This window comes from Notamacropus eugenii, chromosome 6 (genome assembly GCF_028372415.1).
Source record: "Notamacropus eugenii isolate mMacEug1 chromosome 6, mMacEug1.pri_v2, whole genome shotgun sequence".
NCBI classification, from domain to species: domain Eukaryota; kingdom Metazoa; phylum Chordata; class Mammalia; order Diprotodontia; family Macropodidae; genus Notamacropus; species Notamacropus eugenii.
Window position 1 is genome coordinate 140,644,889 of NC_092877.1, and position 20,041 is coordinate 140,664,929.

The following is a 20,041-nucleotide window of genomic DNA, read 5'->3' on the forward strand; positions in this document are numbered from 1 at the left end:
ATATTATCAAGGGGGGGAAGGGGGGATCCAATCTTCAGCTTACAGGAAAAAGCCAAATAGGAGAATTCAGAGTTTTCCATTTTAGACCAACAAAAGTATGTAATTGATTGGTTGGGGAGTAGGGGCAGAAATGACCTATAGCCGCTCAGGGAAAAGAGATATAATCAGATTGGGGTTTTCAGAACAGCTGCTATCCATATCCATCCTTTAAAACCTAACTCCAATATCCTTCTTTTTATTGGTCAATAATGACCTTCATTCTCGGACCTCACTCGAATGCTTGATTTTGTCCCTGTCCAATGCATTTTATCTGAGCTTGTGTCTTATGCCCTTAGTGGACTTAAAGGTCGAAGAGGAAAAGGACTGGCTTGTGGAAATTTTTTTTCTGTCACATAGTATTTACATGGTGGTTCTAAATAGGTGCTTAATAAATGTTTACTGAATGAATCAAAAATAGGGAAAATTAGGACCTCATTTGTAAAAGAGATGGTTCTTCTGGAAGACTTCTAGCACCAGATGTATGATCGTGTGTGTGTGTGTTTGTGTGTTTGTGTGTGTGTGCATGTTAGTGTGTTTGTGTGTGTGTTTACATAAGATATGAAACTTCAGAGGAATGATGGCATTGAAATGGGTTTGCATTAGATCTGAGAATTTTTCTTTCGGTGATGGGGCTTTTTATCATGTTAGCAGACAAACTCCTAACATGGAAGGGGTTGGGTTTTTCCATAAAATGCTTAAAAATTACCTAACCCATCTATGAAAAAGCCTCCATCTTTTATAACCCTTTGCTTCTTACATATATTTTTGCATGCAACTTATTACTTCTTTCAGTTGTGGTGTTTCCTCTACCCTAGCATGACACATGGCTGGATTGCAAGATTCTCCATGGGCTTATTTATACTTTGGAATTTAACCTCTCTGCACAGGGTTCTGTTGCTTATTTACAGAATTCCAACTTTCCCATTAAAAAAGAACATTATATTAAGAGAGTCTTCTTTCTACCAATTAGGTCAAAGTCCCAAAATTTTAAGACCTAAACCCCATGGTTTAGAGCGAACTGATTCACAAACCATAGGTGACTTTGCTACAAGACGAAAGGGTATGTACTTTAGCACCGCATGTTGTATGGGACTTTGGGATTTTAAAAAAAATTTTTTTTTTTTTTTTGCATTAAAGGAAAAATGTTGGGGATAAGGCCTTTATGACCACTGCTGTTGCAAATGAAGCTTATCTATCTGCATTTAACTTTGGGAGGGAATAAAAGTTTCCATTGAAAGGAAATCCAACTCCTGCTACATTGGATAGATTACTTAGAGTTGGAGTTATTAGGAAGACCTGATTAAAACTCAGCCTCAGACTCAGATTCATGGTCCTGGGCAAGTCACTTAACTTCTCTCTGCCTCAGTTTCCTCATCTGTAAAAGGAGGGAATTGGGCTCATTGGCCTCTAGGGTCCCAACCAGCTCTAAATCTTTATCCCTATTGCCTTGCAAACAAAAACAAAAAAACAGCTTATGTTTAAAAAAAAAAAAAAAAGGAATATTTGGTATTGTTTTCACCTACTGTGTTACTTCTCATTTCCTCAGTCACTTTTTTATCCTCAAGCTTGTGGATGATTTTTATTGTTGCAAATAGTATCTCTTGCTGGTTTTTACCACATTTTAGAGAATGCAATATATGTAACCAACTTCCATGAGTTAGTGAGATTTGTATTTGGAAAAGTGACCGGGCTTCATTTGTCAGCTGAAACTGTAACAGAGATCTGGAGTTTAAGAGGGAGTTATAATCTCAGAAGGCAAGGTCAGACACCATAATTAGTTACTACATATATTGCTATCAGCAAAATTATCCCATTATCTCAAAAATTTTAATGAAGCAATTCATAGTTCATTTCTTGTCATCTTGCCCAGGGCTCTCAGTCATGTGCCTCATGGAGCTTGTTTGAGCATCTGAAATAACTACACATTATGTACTATGGCATTATTTATAGTAACAGCTGATTGGAATCAATTGAGCTGTTTTTCTTAGCCCATCGTGTTTTTTGGGAGGGACAACTTTTTAAAAAAATTTTAAGAAAAGATTTTGGTGTTGGGGAGCAGTAACTATTTGGAATTCAAAGAGAAATTCATTGTCTAAGGGAGACAGTGTCCAAATTAAGTCTTTAAGCTGTCATGGGCATATGTGTGTCAATTGGCTTTTCAGACTGCCTAGAGTTCTGATTTACTGAGCAAATCAGGATCACCCATAAAGCAAACTAATTATCTCCACTTGTCATTTGTTGGCTTTATTATAATTCAGCAATGAAAACTGTGGGCAAATTTACCTTGTCTCCCATAGAAAAAGTGAACTAGTTTTAAAGTGACTGTTTTTAGCCAAAAAAATAGGTGACACATTTTTTATATTTTTGGCTTACCTTCTTCAAAATGGAATCACTAGGGTTTGTTTCTTTTTTAGACTAGACATAAATTAAATGTTTTAAGATACAGTTCACAGTGAAATGTTATATTTTGTTATGATATTTTAAAACATAGATTCTTAACCTTTTTGTGTGTGTTGTGAACCCCACTGACACTAGTGAAGCCTGTGGGTCCCTTCTCAGAATAATGCTTATGTATACATAAAATAGAAGACATAGGAAACCAATTGTATTGAAATATACTTAAAATTTTTTTAAAAAACAGATTTATGAACTCCAAGATTCTCTATTTTAAAGTAATATTTTAAAACCTTAATTGTTGTTTGTTTTTAAGATATAGTGGAGAGAGCCATATGATTACTGTTGGGGTTGGGGGTACATTGTTCTATAGCAGAAAGAGCCCTGGGATTTGAGGTCAAAGTATCTGAGTTCAAATCCTGTCTCTGCATTTTAACCCTTTGGGCCTTGCGTGATCTCTCACCCGCTCTAAGGTTTCCTCACCTCTGAAAAGAGGATAATAAAGCTTATACTACCTACCTCACAGGGCTGTTGTGAGGAAAGTACATTATAAACCATTAAAGCACTATAAACATGAGCCAGTATTGTAGTTTTTAAATTCAGGAAGGAATGTGCTTTAAAATGTAGATTAAAGAAAAAGAAAAAAAACCGTCCATAATACAAGAGTAGCATTCAGCATCAGCTGATCAAGAAAAGTTTGAGAAGCATAAAACAAAAATGAAATGCTTATTCCCAATTATCTTTTTATGTTCGTAAATTAAATAGGCATTTAAACTGAGAAGCAATTGTAGTCTAGTAAAATAAATCTAGGACTGAGAACCAGGAGACTTGGGTTCTCTAATTCAGGCCTGCCACGTATTTCTCTGGGCCTCATTTTCCTCATCTATAAAACAAGGCATTTGAACTAGATCTTCTCTCAGGTCTCTTCCAACCCTTTCTTTAAAAAAAAAACAAAAACAAAAACAAAGTATATATGTAGATATATACACATACAAACCAGTATTACAATACCATGTGTGTTTTTCATTGGCTTGTGCTTTAAGAGTCTGTCTCTCTCTCTCTTTGTCTCTGTGTGTTTCTCTTACAGTAAAGCCAGCACCACTGGAAATCAAACCATTGCCAGAATGGGAAGAGCTCCAAGCCCCTGTGAGATCTCCTATTACGAGAAGTTTTGCTAGAGAGTAAGTCTTTGGTTTATTTGCATTATTTTGAATAATTACCATTTTTCAAAATAATGAGTAAATTTTAGAAGCTGTGGCAAGCTGGCAGGTATGGAATGGGAAGGAGAGAGGAGAGCTAAGTCTCTCTTCATTAAAAGCAGGGATAATGAGAAGTATTACACAGAGATTATGAATGTGGGATATTAATTTCTCTGTATATGTGTGCAGTCATGGTGGAAGGAATTGCCTGTTGATTGTGTGTTTATGTGTGAGTATATACCAGTAGGTAAGGGTGCATTTATACATGATATAGTTCATGTTTTGAAAGGAACTTCCAGTGTATTCCCATCACTCCAGAATATCTGTGGTCCCATCGATGTTGCTACTTCCTCCAGTGATGGGGTACAATTCAGCCACATCTGCACAACCTGTGTATCTCCCATAAATCTCCAACATGGAGACCATCTAACAAGTTGAGGGGTCTTCTTCTGAATCAGCAATTCTTAACCTCATAGTGCCCTTTGATCATCTGGTGAAAACTATGGATACTTTCTTAGAATAATGTTTTATTGGCTACATTCATCATAGAAACAATTGCTAAATCCTAGTTAGAAGACAGTCAAAATAGAGATGTCATTTTTTTCCATCCAGATTCATGGGCCACCCGACATCTATCCATAGACCATGTCCGTGGATTCTAAGTTAAGAACCCTTGTTCTAGATCATTTGACTTTCTGTGAATCCCAATTGAGCATGTAGCTAGTTCACTGCTTGTCTTTTGCTCCCATTGGATGGCCAGCTCACCTTTTTTTCCATCCAAACATTCTGTAGACACACATAGCATAGGTTGGATTTTTTAAAGGGATTTTCAAATATCCATTTTTTACTGAAGTTGTTTTTAAGTGGCATCATCAAGTGGACAGTCCCTATTAGCTTTCATTCCTAGAAGCAGCATGATGTAATATACAGAGTACTGGACTCAGGCTTGGAGTAAGGAAAGCTTGTGTTCAGGTACTGCCTCAGAGACTTAGTAGCTATTCGACCCTGGGAAAGTCACTTAACTCCTCTGTGCCTCAGTTTACTCAACTGCAAAAAGAGAAATTGGACTCAGTGACTTTCTGAGGTCCCATCCAGCTTTCTAGCAGCAGTCTGATGATCCTATAATTTGGTTCCCACACAAAATAACTCTGTGCATGAAAAGAAAGATGACCTTTTAAAGATTAAACTCCAGAAATTCATTATACATTTCAATGGGCTAAGAATAAAGGACTGTGTGAGATCATAAATAAAACTCTGAATATAAACGAGGACCAAAAAAATTTAAAGTTTCCACCTACAATTTTTATTATTCTTTTTTTTAAAGCAATTTTAGTCCAATTGATATTGCTTATAAAAAATAATTCCTGGTGATTAGCTCCTCCAGGTTTCCTATGTCTCCCAGACCGGATTCAGTTCATAGCACAACTTCAAGCAGTGACTCCCATGACAGTGAAGAGAATTACGTGCCCATGAATCCAAATCTGTCGAGTGAAGACCCAGTAAGTAAAATGTGCATGTAAAGTCAGCTCTTCTCATCTGTCTGCTGCTTAGAACTCATTCAAATGGAGGCAAGACGGCAAACATAATCCGACATCTTTTCTTTATGTATAAGGAAAAAAGGCAATTCGTTAAAATTCTTTGTCCCCTTTTCTCTAAGTATTATCATTGATGGTATTTGTAATTAATTCAGTATAACATTCTGTATACAAACTATATCAAGAGCAGAATATCTTTTCAATGAAGTTAATGAAAGAAGTGTTAAATGCTTTGTGAAGGTAATATCCTCTCCTTGAGATATATTTGGGGTTCAGAAGATATATATTTTACACTTAATCTCTGGGTTTTTTTTTTGTTTTGGATACTAAAGCAGTCATACAATGGCATGGCCAAATTGACTCTAATTCTATATTTAATATACCAACTAGGGTGAAGGAGATGGTTTGAATGGAGATTTCATTATATTTTTATCGCCAATCTGATACTAGATTTGTAAATTTCTCTGTGTCTCTTGCCCCTTCCCCAATCCACTCCCCAATCCAAATCTCCTCATCAGATCAATTCATTCTTCTTAAACTAGGACTCTCCTGAAGAGGGAAAAAGCTGTGAGCAAACTCATTAATTAAGGTCATGCTTGACCTTTAGCTGTCCACTCAAATTAACTTACCTTTAATTGAGGTCAATTTATGCCTCCAACATGGTGCTGTAGAAAGAATACCAGAGAATCAAGTAAAAAACAACTTGAAATAATAGACAACTTTAGCAAAGTTGCAGGATACAAATAAACCGACATAAATCATGTATATTTCTAGACATTACTAACAAAGCCCAACAACAAGAGATAGAGAAATTCCATTTAAAATTATTGTAGACATTATAAAACATTTGGGAGTCTATCTGCCAAAACAAACCCAGGGACTATATGAACACAATTACAAAACTTTTCACACAAATAAAGACAGATCTAAATAACTGTAAAAACATCAGTTGTTCATGAGTAAGCTGAGCTAATATAATAAAAATGACATTTCTACCTAAGTTTATTTATTCAGTGCCATACCAATTAAACTGCCAAAAAATTATTTTATAGAGCCTGAAAAAAATAAAATCAGAATTCATCTGGAAGAACAAAAGGTCCAGAAAATCAAGGGAATTAATGAAAAGAAATGCTAGAGAAGGTGGCCTAGCCCTTCCAGATCTTAAATTGTATTATAAAGCAGCAATCATCTTGATACTGGCTAAGAAATGGAGGTTGACACAGTAATCAAAGATTATAGCTGTTTGATAAACCCCAAAACTCCAGCTTCTGGGATAAGAACTCACTAATTAAGAAAAACTGCTGGGAAAACTAGAAAATAACATGGCAGAAATAGAGCATAGACCAGCATCTGACACCATATACCAAACTAAAGTCCAAATGGGTACGCAGTTTAGATACAAAAGGCTGATACTATAAACAGATTAGGGAAGCAAGAAATAGTTTATCTGTCAGATTTATGGAGAATGGAGAAATTTATGATGAGATAAGAGAGAGAACATTATGAAATGCAAAATGGATAATTTTTATTACATAAAATTGAACAGTTTTGTGCAAACAGCCAGTGCAACCAAGATTAAGGAGGGAAGCAGAAAACTGGGAAATAATTTTTACAACTAGTGTCTCAAGGCCTCATTTCTAAAATATATAGAGAGCTGAGTCAAATTTACAGGAATACAAATCATTCCCCAATTGACAAATGGTCAAAAGATATGAACAGGCAGTTTTCAGAGGAAGAAATTAAAGACATCTATAGTCAAATAAAAAAATGCTCTATATCACTTGATTAGAGAGATGCAAATCAGAACATCTCTGAGGTACTATATCACAGCTATCACATTGACTAACATGACAAAATAGCTCACAAAAAATGGCTAATATAAATGTTGGAGAAGATGTGGGAGAGTTGGAACACTAATTCATTGTTGGTGAAGCTGTGAGCTGATCCAGCCATTCTGAAAAGCAATTTGGAACTATGCCTAAAGGGCTACAAAAACGTGCATACCCTTTGACCCAGCAATACCATTTCTAGGGCTGTATCCTAAAGAGTTCATGAAAATGGACAAAGGTCCCACTTGTACAAAAATATTTATAGCAGCTCTTTTTGTGGGGTCAAGAGCTGGAAATCAAGGGAATGTCCATCACTTGGGGCATGGCTGAACAAGTTGTGGTATATGAATGTAATGGAATACTATTGTGCTATAAGAAATGACAAACAGGAGAACTTCAGAAAAACTTGGATTTATATGAACCGATGCTGAGGGAAGGGAGCAGAACCAGGAGAACATTATACATAGTAACAGCCACAGTGTGTGAGGACTATTTCTGATAGACTTAGCCCTTCACAGCAATGCAAGGACCTAAAACAATTCCAAAGGACTCATGATGGAAAATGTCATTCACATCCAGAGAAAGAACTATGAAGTCTTGCAGAACCAAGCAGACTATTTTTTTGTTTTGTTTTTTCTTTCTTTCTCATGGTTTCTCCCATTTGTTTTTATACAGCATTACTAATGTGAAAATATGTTTAATAGGAATGTATATGTAGAGCCTATATCAGATTATGGGCCATTTTGGGGGCAGAGGAAGGGGGAGGGAATTTTGAAACTTATGGAAGGAAATGTTGAAAACTAAAAATAAATTAACTCAATAAAATAATAAAAGCTAAAAAAAAAAAATACCAGAATTTATGTCAGAGGACTACATTCAAAGCTCATTTCTTACTACCTCTGTAACCCTGAGCAAGTCTTCTAACTTCTCTGTACATCAGTTTCCTCATTTAAAAAATTAGAAGTTTGGGCTAGATAACTTCCCAAGTCCCCTCCAGTTCTAAATGTTTCATCCTGTGAAGCTATAGAAAAACTGCTGATGTATATTGCTTGAGGATAGTTTCCATACAAAGGCTTCTCTATGATGATGAAATCACAGGTCTGACCCCTGCCCCTCAAAAACGAAATTCACATGTGGCTGGAGTCTTGATATAATACAAACTTCTGTGGGAGGAAGCAATGAGAGGAGAGGTCCTGTTTAAACAAAGTATTTCTGATACTTCAGTAATTAACACAACTGCACTCCACTGCCCTCCACCTCCAAGAAGGGGTCTAACGCAAACTCAGTAGTAGAATACCCTGTCACATTATAGCAGGACATCAGAATAAAAGTGGTAAGCAACATATAAGTCTCCCAGATTAGGATATTACACAAAAATAAGTTTTACTGATATCTTTAGTTTTTATAGTATGCATTTCCTACTGCATTCTTACCTCTTCACTTCCCAGAGATCCATCTGGGAGCTGGCCGGGACTTAGACATCTAGTATAAAATTATGACTTTTTGCAACCTTTGTTATTGGCTTATCCTTAGGTTTTTGGTTAGTTGACCATATGTAACAGATCCTTTTTAGTAACTTTATTTTCTTACAAATTATTTTCTCCCATACAAATTTCAATTTGTAGAGCACAAAGGATCTGAGTCTATGAGGACTAGGGAGAGGCCTGGAACAAGGAAGACCCTTGTTTAAATATGGCCTCAGATATTTACCAGCTGTGTGACCCTGCACAAGTCACATAACCTCTGTTTGCCTTAGTTTCCTCATCTGTAGAATGGGGATAATGATAGCACCTACCTCCCAGGGTGGTTGTGAGGACCAAATGAGATAATAACTATAAAGTTCTCAGCACATTACCTGGCATATCCTAAGTGCCGTATAAATGTTAGGTGTCAGTATTATTATTAGTGAGGCCAGCATACTAAAATAGTCTTATTGGCAAATAAAATGTTTTTGAATTGTGTGAATGTTATGAAAAATGGGTTGAACCATCTACAAGATTGCCCAAAAAAGCAGAAAATCTTGAGCTGGGGCCTAACAAGCAATAAAACTCTTTTTTAATGAATAAAAAGAATTCATTGCATTTTAGAACTTCCAAGATATAAATGACTAAGTTAATACAAAAAACAAGTAGCTGTGAGTTCACATGAGGAATTAAAAACCATATGTTAAAATACCAGTAAGATTTTTTTACCTGATTTTTTTTTTTACTTACCTTTTCAAACCTGTAAGAGTGTTATATATTTAAAATCATCTCATTTTTTTTCTAAGCCCTGAAATTTTCAAGCCTTTTTTCTATGCGCCTAGGCAATCTCTCCCTGCCAATTCAAACTGAACTGTTTGCTCTATATAGGCATAAGGCAATAGAGTATTCACTGGAAGTGTTTTAATCTTTGAAGAAGTAAATCAAGTCTTACTTTGCTGTCAGTTAGGATACCTTTGAAACCCTGTAGAAAAGTTTCTTCCATAGAGACAGAAGAGAAAATAAGTATCTATTAATTCAGTTCTATTCAAAAATATGTTTCTTAGGTATCCACTAGAGATAGACAATCCCTACGCTCGGTGAACTTATATTCTACTGAAAGAAAGAAGCACATTCCCAGATGTGAATACAGCAATACATACACAGTACTTTGGGGGACAAAGGAAAGCATCAAGAATTAGAAGGAATTTAGAGGAAGAACAGAAGGAGCCTCATGTATGAGGGAGCACTTGACATGAGCCGTGAATGGGTATAGGCATTGCAAAAGGCTGAGATGAGAAGGAAGAACATTTCAACCTTTATACAGGCTTAGAACAGGAGACAGAATGTCATGTTTGAGGAAGCAAATTAACCACTTTGATGAGAACCTAAAAGTATGTGAGTGGAGAATAATTATGAAATCATTCTCGAAAAAATAAATTGGAGCCAGATTGTGAAGGTCTGGACTTGCCAAGCAGCAGCGTTTCATTTCTATTCTAGACCATCAAAGCTTCCTAAATAGGGCAGTGACATGGCTAGATATAGACTTTTGGAATGTCAAATTGATAACTTAATGGAGGGTGGATTGGAAAGGTCAAAGACCAGAGGTAGGGAGAACACATAGGAGGCTATCACAACAGCACACATGAAAAAAATACAGCAGCCTGATCTAGAGAGGAGATTTAGAGAGTGTTCACGAGGAAAGATTAAAAGGGCTAAATTGAGGATGGGTATTTGAACAAAAGGAAATTATGGGAAATCAAGGATTTGGGGATCTGTAAACTGAGAGAAATTGGAAGGTATGAAATATTTCTACACAGACACTACTCTGGTATCTAAGTAAGAGAGAAAAATGCCTAATGAATAAACAGATATATAAAGATGCCATGTTTAAGCATTGTTTAAAAAAAAAAATTCCTGGTGCCATTTTGGAAAGCTGGAATGTTTGCTATTCTCCTTCTAGTGCATCATACTGCTGACTCAAAATGGGCATCATAATCTAAATATGTGACATGGGGTCAATCTCTATGTAATGGATTATAATGTGGAATTTAGGCAAGTTCTGAGATTATAACAAGAGAAAATAGACTTTCATCATAGCAACATCAGTTTTGATCACAATAATTAGCACGGCCGTTTTGAAACAGGATGGGATCTTAAAGATCATTTAATCCAAATTCCTCATTTTACATATATGGAAACTGAGGTCCAGAGATACTAACATGACTACCAAAGATAGAGCTGGGATTTGAATCTGTCAAGCTTAAATCCAATGCTTTCCCCACTGTATAACATTGCTTATAAAGTAAAAATTCTCCAACTCTGGTAGCTTGTCATTAGACATAAAACAACAGTACCTTTTAGAATATAAAATTAGATATATTAAATTACATTAAATCTTAAATTAAATTAGAATATTCCACCAGAGTTAAAAATAAGTGTATGGTTGTTTGGGTACAGAACTGACTGAAAACAGAGGAATTCCTTAGATGAACTATATGGGAAGCTAAAAGTATTTGAGGGCAGGACTTGATCCCCTGTTATCTTTGTATTACTTGTGCCCTGTGAACTGAAGGCATTTATACATATTTTTGTTTTTATTTCAAATTAAATTGAATGGGTTCCTCTTAAACCATGGGATGCTATGTATCTAAGTATTCTCCATCAAACAAGCTCAGAGCAAACATTCTTTCAGTGACCATTTGGAGAATTGCTTTTTTCCTCTACTGTGTAAAGCAGTAAGAGAAAGAATGCAAAGACAAGAATCCTTGGAAATGTCCTTTCTCTTGCAGAGAAGGGAGCAGCAAATAGAAAAAAATAGCCATTTGCACAAACTCAAAAAATTTCTACCCAAAATTCTACTCATTTTCTTATTTTTCTTAGCATAATTTAATCTGCAAGCATAAAGCTAAATACAACATAGTCTGACGTAGAACTCTAAATGAGAACATTGGATTGGGGCTTAGCAGACATATGTTCTAAAGTCAGAGTTTTAGAGCTAGAAAAGGCTTCACAGGTCATCTTAAACAACGCACTCCACACCCCCACCCCCCGTTTTGCTAGTGAGGAAATTGAGTCCAGACAGAGTCAATGTCATGTTTATGGCCAAAAAATAAGTAGTAGCTCCAAGGCTTCCCAAGCCCAGGTCCCCTGGAGCAGTCTTACTATTCTTTCTACTATATACTGCTCCTAAAGCTTAATTATTCTTCTAAGACCTGTATTCTGTTCTGTAAAATCAAGGGCTAGGCTAGTTACTCTCAGATCTCTCAGCTCTAAAATTCTCATAATCTGTAAGAGGCAGGAAAAGAGCCTTGATTTGGAAGCAGAAGACTTTGGTTCAAATCTTGACCCTGCCATTGTGACTTCAGGCAAGTTGTTTCACTTTTGTACCTTAGTTCATCAGCTATAAAATAAGTAGATTATAATAGATGCCTTATAAGATCCTTTTCAGCACTAAGCCCATGATCTAAAGAAGTGTAGCTAAATTTTAAAATTATTTTTAAAAAAATAATATTTCATTTTCCCCCAATGATATGTAAAGGCAATTTTTAACATTTTTTTTTTAATTTTGAGTTCCAAATTTCTTCCCTCCTTTCCTTCCTCTCTCCTTGAAAAGGCAAGCAATTAAATATAGATTATAAGTGTACAGGCATGCAAAACATATTTCCATTTTAGCCATATGGTGAAAGAAAACAGACCAAAAAAAGACATGAAAAAATAAAGAAAGTGAAAGATAGAATGGTTCAATCTTTATTCAGACTCCATTGGTTCTTTCTCTGGAGGGGGATAGCATTTTTCATCATGAGTCCTTTGAATTATGTTGGATCATTGTATTGCTGAGAATAGCTAAGTCTTTCACAGTTGATCGTTGTGCAATCCTGCTGTTACTGTGTCCAGTGTTCTTCTGGTTTCTCTCACTTCACTTTGCATCAGTTCATGTAACTCCAGGTTTTTCTGAAATTGGCTTATCATTTCTTATAGCACAATAATATTCCATTACAATCATATACCACTACTTGTTCAGCCATTCCCCATCTGATGGACATTCCCTCACTAAAATTACTTAATGATAACATTAATGTTGAGGCAGGATATGAAACAGTGTACTATCAAGAAGACCTGTATCTGATGTCTTCCTATGTCACATGCCAACTGGGTGATAACAGACAAACTATCTAACATCCCAGTGACCCCAGACAGCACCAGGACAGTCTGTAATAGATAAGTGACTGATCTTCTTCATTGGCAGGAGGATGGAGTGCGGGAGGGGGATGGTGTTAGAATTCCACATTGGGAATTTCCCACAATGATGAAATACCCAGGTATGGACCAAAAACAAAACCAGTAAAAGGTTGAAGCATCACAGGTTGCAGCTTGATATTAGCATGAGCTGAGATTGAATTTTAAAATTTTCTTTGTCATTATCACAAGCACCTATTAATTAAATTGCTTTATTTTTGCTTTATTATTTTTATTTTTTTAAGTTTAGTACATTTTGTTTCATCTTTGAGGAGTTTTTTTTAATGTATATCGATTACTAAATCAAGATGATAGTTTCATCTCTCTCTCGTTAGAACATATTTAGCTCATCTATACTAGGTTCAAGTTCATTGAGATAGCTTGATCTCTCATATGATTATTTTGTTTCAACTTCAGAATTTGTTTGGAAGCAATAGCCTGGATGGAGGAAGTAGTCCAATGGTAAAGCCTAAGGGAGACAAACAAGTGGAGTACCTGGACCTAGATTTAGACTCTGGGAAGTCGACCCCACCACGGAAGGTAAATGAAGCTGATATACTAGGGAAATACAGAAACCAAATGCAATTTGCCAACCTGAAGAAAAGAGACATTTCACTTGAAGAGAAGATGTTGGCAACAAGCATGAGATAGGCTAAATGTGTGTGCTTTTGTTCACCTTTTTTTTTTTTAATTAGAAATTTCATGTTTGAAACTGCTACACTCTCTCCTTTCTGTTTCTCAATTCTTTGTTCTGTTTGCCTTTAAGCAAAAGAGCAGTGGCTCCGGTAGCAGTGTAGCTGATGAGAGGGTGGACTATGTTGTGGTTGACCAACAGAAGACATTGGCACTGAAGAGTACTCGAGAAGCTTGGACTGATGGGAGACAGTCTACAGAATCTGAAACTCCAACCAAGAGTGTCAAATGAAGATACTTCTCCAGCTGCCTTCCAAGAACAGAAGAAACCAGAATTCTCAAGATAATTCCTGGTAATGGATGGTACAGAGCCACATCCACAGCAGTGTTTGACTGAAGAGGACTTGACTGTTCAACTCTGGATAGACCCTGGAAATTCATGGAGTTGAAGTCAAAGGACATTTCAGACAAAATCAAGCGATTGATTACCCTTAATGGTGCTTTGTGGTATCTGAACAAATTACAAGATGTAAATAACATAGAAAAATAGTATTGTTTAGCTCCCAGAAAACCATTTGTTCTCCAGTTAATACATTTGTAGTATTACTATATTTATGCACTTTTTCAGTTAAAATATGGGTTCAGGTATTCCCAAATATGTACCTTAACGCAGTTCTTTTGGGAGTTCTCATTTTTCCTCTCATTATTCTAAATAACAAGTCTAGGTTAATTAAGCTACATATAGAGTGGAAATTGGTGTCTAAACCTCACTTGTCCATTTTAAAGTGCATTAGAAGTAGATTCACAATTTGATTGACTACCTGGAACTTTAAGTGGTAAACCGTAGTTTGCTACATTGTTTTTATTTAATGCAAAGCATAATTAGGGGCTTTACCATTTGCCCTCCTAACACATATGCTCTAAGTTAATGATAACAAACCATTCTGGACTTAGGTCCTACTCTTCTTCCTTAGACACATTTAGTTTAGCAATGGAATTTGTGTTGTTTTTTGTTTTTGTTAATGACAGTGTTTGGGGTTCATTGGGTGAAGATTCTGCAGGGTAGGATCTTGCACTTTTAAAAGACTCAATAATTAAATATCCAGTTAGCCTGCGAACCACTGAGGGCATGCAGTAATGTTGTGATTCACATTTATTAACATGTATTGATCATTATTTACAAAAGGTAGAAACATATATAAATAATCAGGTACGTATGGAGCACTGCTGTGCTAATCACACTGATCAGGTTTAGACAGTGACCTTTTAGTCTCACTTAGAAGTGCTGGTATTTGGTTTCCAACTTGAAATTAATGGGACAGTTGACATTCACTGTTAGTACTAGTAACATACTGTGATTTTTTAATTAGACAGTAATACAGATTTATTATTCTATGAATGGAAATAACTATGTTTTGACACCATAGTGCCCTTTCTATGAACTTTTATTTTACTTAATCTTCTTCTTGGCCTTATATTTAAATCCCTATGCAACTGATATTTTATATATATATATATTCATATATATATATGTGTGTGTGTGTGTATATATGTATGTATATATACACACACATTTTTTTAAAAGAACAGATGCTATTATGTAAGTACTTGCCATGTGTGACACCTGTTGCTTTTTCCAGTAGAGGATATAAAGGTTTTTTGTACTGTGATTTTTATTCACTGCCCCAATTCCAGATATTCTTGGAGCCTCAGTCTAACATGACTTGCTAAATGGGGAAATTCAGCTTTGGGCACCCATAACTAGGTTTGTTCTTGAGAGCACCAGAAGAATTTTGGGATAACCCTGTCTCTCATCTTAAACTTGGTCCTGTGCCATGAGTACCAAGGTGATGGCATTAAAATTAGACTACGTTGTATTAATCTGCCTTGATATAGTTATCAGGAAGAAACTATCATTCTTTACCTAATCTTTTTAAGGCCTAATATATATGGAATAAAATGTACTAACATGGAAGAGGGAGGGAAAAGGAGGAAGGGAAAAGACCAAATCCGCAATTGTAAGACGTCTCTCCCTTCTGACATCCAGACCTCTGACTGTTGCCTAATTAAACCATTGTGTCCTGTTTTCTAGCATGCTGGCCTTACTACTGTGCCTATCTTAGTGGATTTTTTCCCTCAATCCACAGCATATAAATTATCCTAATAAGGTGACTTGTAGAGCTAGTAACATTTTGATGCTTTCAATGTTTGCTTCTTTTGGGAAAAAAAAAAAACAAAAAACTAAAACAACAAAAAACTAAAATGGGAACATATTTTATAAGGTGATTTTTAAAAATGAATCAGATTGTTCAAGAGTGATGTGTTAAACTGTTTTGCCATGGAACCATAAAATAAAGACTAAATGCTATGAAATGTGCCTAAACTACCCAGACATAGTTAGTTGGTCTGTGAAAATGCTACATAGTGTGCCCTAATACATGTGACTTAAATCTTAAAACATTTTCAAGGAAAAGTTAAAGATACCTGAGAAATAGGAACTGTATGGTGTTTTTTGATTGTCTGTAGAATCTCAAGCTGTGGTGAAAAAAATGTGATAGTTTCTATTCTGCATAATTTTGTCAAGTTATTCATTGTTTCCCCTAGGAATGCAGCACTCTCAGCAGGTCACAGTTGCGAGTGTTTTCCCTTCATACAGGGTGAGCACTTGGTACTTGAAATATTTTAGGAAGGCAGTTTGCTGTAGGAAATTAACATCCACTGAAAATTTTCTTGCCAATATTCAATGAAAAACAGATGAAATTCTCCTGGAAAGTGAGTCTGGTGCTAAATCAGTCAGTGGTATTGTGAAAGTCCAAGAACACTGCTGGCTTTGGGTATCTCAGCTGTCTTTTTTTCCACATGATCGGTGTTCATAAAATGTTAAATACGTATTTTAAACATTAAAAATAATTTTGGTAATGTCTTGCTTTCTAAGCAACTGCTACACGTCATGAAGGTGTCTAGTGTTTCAACACAATCTTTATTTAGAATTTTTTAAAAATTCAAATTTTTTACTCTCCTGACTTTCAAAGGATTTAAGCTATTTGAACCCACAGCGGGCATCTCTTAGTACAGTTCTTCAGCTGTCAGTGGTAATGTTTTTGTCATGTACATGCAAATATATCAATACCACATGAACAACTGTGAGCAGAGTGGAGAATACTACACAGATACTCTGAGGTACATGGATAGTTATATACAGGCACCTGTGACTTCTAATTAAAAAAAAAAGCTACACGCAACACAAGGAGTAACAGGCCAAATTTAATTTGATGTATAAATACTGCAATGCATTGCTCCATCATAATTTTCCCTGTCATGGGTTTTTTTTCCCCTCACTCTAGGACAAATGAAGTTAGGATGATTTTTGAAATATGTTAACATTTGTGGATGTTAAAAAGCTGAAAATATCACATCAACTTTATTCCCACCAGTGGGAATTAAACAGGTTTCTCCCCTTGTATTCCACTGAATCTTAAAGGTTTATGGCTACATAATATATCTGGGACACAAAGTAGAACACACCCAGCTGCTTCCTAATATGCTTAATGCCTCCTTATTTTGCCTCATTAAAAGTACTGAAATAAATATTTTACAGAGCTATGCAAAGCCTTTAACATTTAGAAATAGCAAGAGATGGAATGATGGCTCTAGTTTTAAGATTTGACCATTGACAGTGGAAGGGAAGGCCTACCAAGTGGTGATGGGTACTGTGAGTGTGAATGAACAAATCAAGTGTATACATATATGTGTATATGCATATGTATTTATGTGTGCATGTAAATACATATGTATGTATATATACATATAATTTCCCATAACAGCACAGCTACTATTAATAACATCCTCATTTTTATAAACGTTGTGTGTGATATTATCAGAAAAAATTGTATTTCATAGCTATGATAAGATGAGCTTTGACCCAGTTACTAACTAATTTGGCATTTTTGCTTTAATCATTTTATAGATGTATTTACACAGACATATCGGCAGTACCCCCGTAAAAATCTATATAAGAATTGCCTTTCTGAGGAAGGCCAATAACCTGTTTAGTTCATCATTCCATCTCTGACAGTATCTCCGGAGTTGTTAGTTTGTAGGAATGTGTGGTTGCCCTCTCTAAGGTCAACCTCAAAAATGTAGGAAGTACAGTGTAACAATTCAATTCCAAATTCTCTCTTCCTTTGCTATATATCTACAGATAAAGTCAAGCCGTGTAATTCATGAATATTCTAGGCATCCAAATGTAAATATGTTTCTTGAGAAGAAATTAATCTTGCCGGGTTGTGATGTAGGAACAGAACATCTGATTGCTATTTTGTTGAGAGAGGTCTCATGGAGAACTACCCTGTTCACAGAAACTTGGGGTACTGCAACTTCAGAATGTTATATATTTTAAAAGGTGATGAGTGACAGGTTACATATCCTTACTGTTGAGCTAATCTGGTAAACATTTCTCTAAACTTAGCCATTTTAACACTAAGTAAAATTATTTTTCTTAAAGGTTATTAAAATAAATGGAAAACTGTAAGAAAACTCAAAACAAAGTTTCCAAGCTTGTTTCTCTAATCTGTGTTTGGCCAAAAACCAGGTTTTAAAATTTTTTATTTTGCTATTCTTGTATTAAATTGCTGCCTCAGACAAATTACATTTGTGTACTGTTGGTTTAGAAGGATTCTAAACATCCTGTTTTTGCCCTGAAATAGCACTTCAAAAGCATGAATGTGAGCTTGCTCTCAGTATCCTGAGAGTTTGTTTGTGTGAGCTCCAACTGCTTCAGTGGGATGGTTTGACTGTTGGGAAGAGTGATGAATTTTATTCCTTTTCTAGTTCTTACTCTTTACGAGAAGCTGCCTGCCACATTTGATAGAAGTTAGGAACATAAGGGTGTATAGCATGACCTACTTGCCAACAGTGATGAATGAAATGACCTTTCTATGCCTGATTCTCAGGTCTGTGTGTTCCAGGGTATTTGGTATCACTCAGTAAGTATTGTATATATCTCCATCTTTGTAGAAAAGAAGAAAAAATGGTCTTTTTCTCAGATGTTTGTACAGGTTTCAAAATACAATTTTGAAATAATATTAGGAATAATCATTCCAAAACTGTGTTGTTATTTTCCAAATATTGAGAATTTGACACATTTCCTACAGCATCACAGGTTGAAAGTTGGCAAGAATTTAGAAGCCCTGTGGTCCAACCCTTTGAAGCCCAAAGAAGGTAAATGACCAGCCAAAGGTCACACAGGCAGAGAGGTCTGATTCAAAACCAGGTCTTCGGACTCCAACTACATCATGCCTTCCAGTGGAACTGTTGCTCAGACTGTTGCTATCATACCTTTCTCCCAGGAGGTCGGCATTGAGGGGAAAATACCCTATGAGAAAATGATGTGCTCAAGGAGAATCCAATGATTTGATCAGAGGCTCTCATCCAGGAGACAGTATATGATCGGTGAAAAAAAGGCTTGTGAGAGAAGTCAGGTAGAGCAGAAAGGGCATTGAATTGAATGTCAGAAGACCTGACTCCAAACTCATGCTCTGCTACATCCTACTTTTGTGATCTTGGAAAAGGTCACAGAATTTGTGGTCCTCAGCAAACTGCATTATGGAATAGCCAGACCATTTCACAGCTCTAAAAATAGTCCCTAAATTTAGCAATTCTCCCATGGCTCCTCCACAGTTGTTATTTCACCAATATGATAGGTATGATTTGGGTCATCAGAGGATTTTTAATATGCATTTTTCTAATGTTTAGTTTGGAAATATGTTCCAAAAAGTCACCCATCTCTACTGCAGTAAACCAGCTTGACTTAGACCAATCCTCTGGTAGTTTAAATCCTATTTTGGAACAAAATGAGACACTTGTAAGTTGTTCAATAATAATAAAAAGGAAGTATATTTAACCATGGCATAGAAAGGAAGTTCTATAAGGATACTGTAGTGTTTAGCTTGGGAAGATGTGGTTCTCCTTGTCTCTCCACAGCCTTGAGACACCTACCAAATCAGAAGGACCCTGTCCATTTGTGAGTGGGCCTTTGGTGTCCTTAGGTGACCAGGAAGTTCTCACTACGACAAGAAGCAATGAGAAAGCTACTTCAATGGAGATGCTTCAAGGGAGATAGAGCTTGTGCTTTAGCCTTCTTGGCTGATCTGATATCCAGGATAGCTTCCTGGCCTTTTAGATAAAGAACTAGCTTAACTTACATGGGGGAGTGGGAGGAGGGGGTGGAGAGAAGGGAGAATCCTGGTAAATTTTGATACTATTACAGGTGCATGGACTTTGACCCAGTAACGTCACTCACTTAGGCTCATACACCAAAGAGCAAGTCACCAGTACCCACCAATTCTGAAAGAAGTGTCCCAAAATATTTGGATAAAGCCACTGGAGTCCTGTTAAGGCACAGACAAGAGTTACATCAGATGAGAAAGTAGGGATGGGGTGCAAACTGCACCAGTGGAAATAATGCCTACATCAAGGAGATGACAGATTCTATGAAAGCACGATGATTGTACAGAGACATCTGATTGTGCTCCAGTAATAGCATTCTTTTCCATAAGGCTACAGGTGCAAAGTGTGTGTGTGTGTGTTTATCTTTTGTTGCTGAAGAAGACCATGCCATCAGAGAAATGATGACATGACTTGCACTTGACTTTGTTTTGAGTGAGAGAGGACTGTGCAGGTCACCAGCCTCACTTCTCCTCCAGAGCCATCTG

The 20,041-nt window shown here is 36.2% G+C and overlaps 1 protein-coding gene across 5 annotated transcripts in view; it reads left to right on the forward strand.

The window, feature by feature from the left end:
- GAB1 (GRB2 associated binding protein 1) overlaps positions 1–17,976 on the forward strand; it is a 182,841-nt gene extending 164,865 nt beyond the window's left edge. For 3 of the 5 annotated variants that reach the window (XM_072621139.1, XM_072621142.1, XM_072621141.1), the window contains 5 exons: positions 1,010–1,099; positions 3,521–3,614; positions 5,008–5,131; positions 13,113–13,235; positions 13,462–17,976. In XM_072621139.1, the coding sequence (XP_072477240.1) occupies positions 1,010–1,099; positions 3,521–3,614; positions 5,008–5,131; positions 13,113–13,235; positions 13,462–13,620 (590 nt within the window). In that variant the 3' untranslated portion in view covers positions 13,621–17,976. The remainder of the gene's footprint in view (positions 1–1,009; positions 1,100–3,520; positions 3,615–5,007; positions 5,132–13,112; positions 13,236–13,461) is intronic. The other 2 variants (XM_072621143.1, XM_072621144.1) reach the window with 1 other exon arrangement.
- The last annotated feature ends 2,065 nt before the right edge of the window (positions 17,977–20,041 follow it).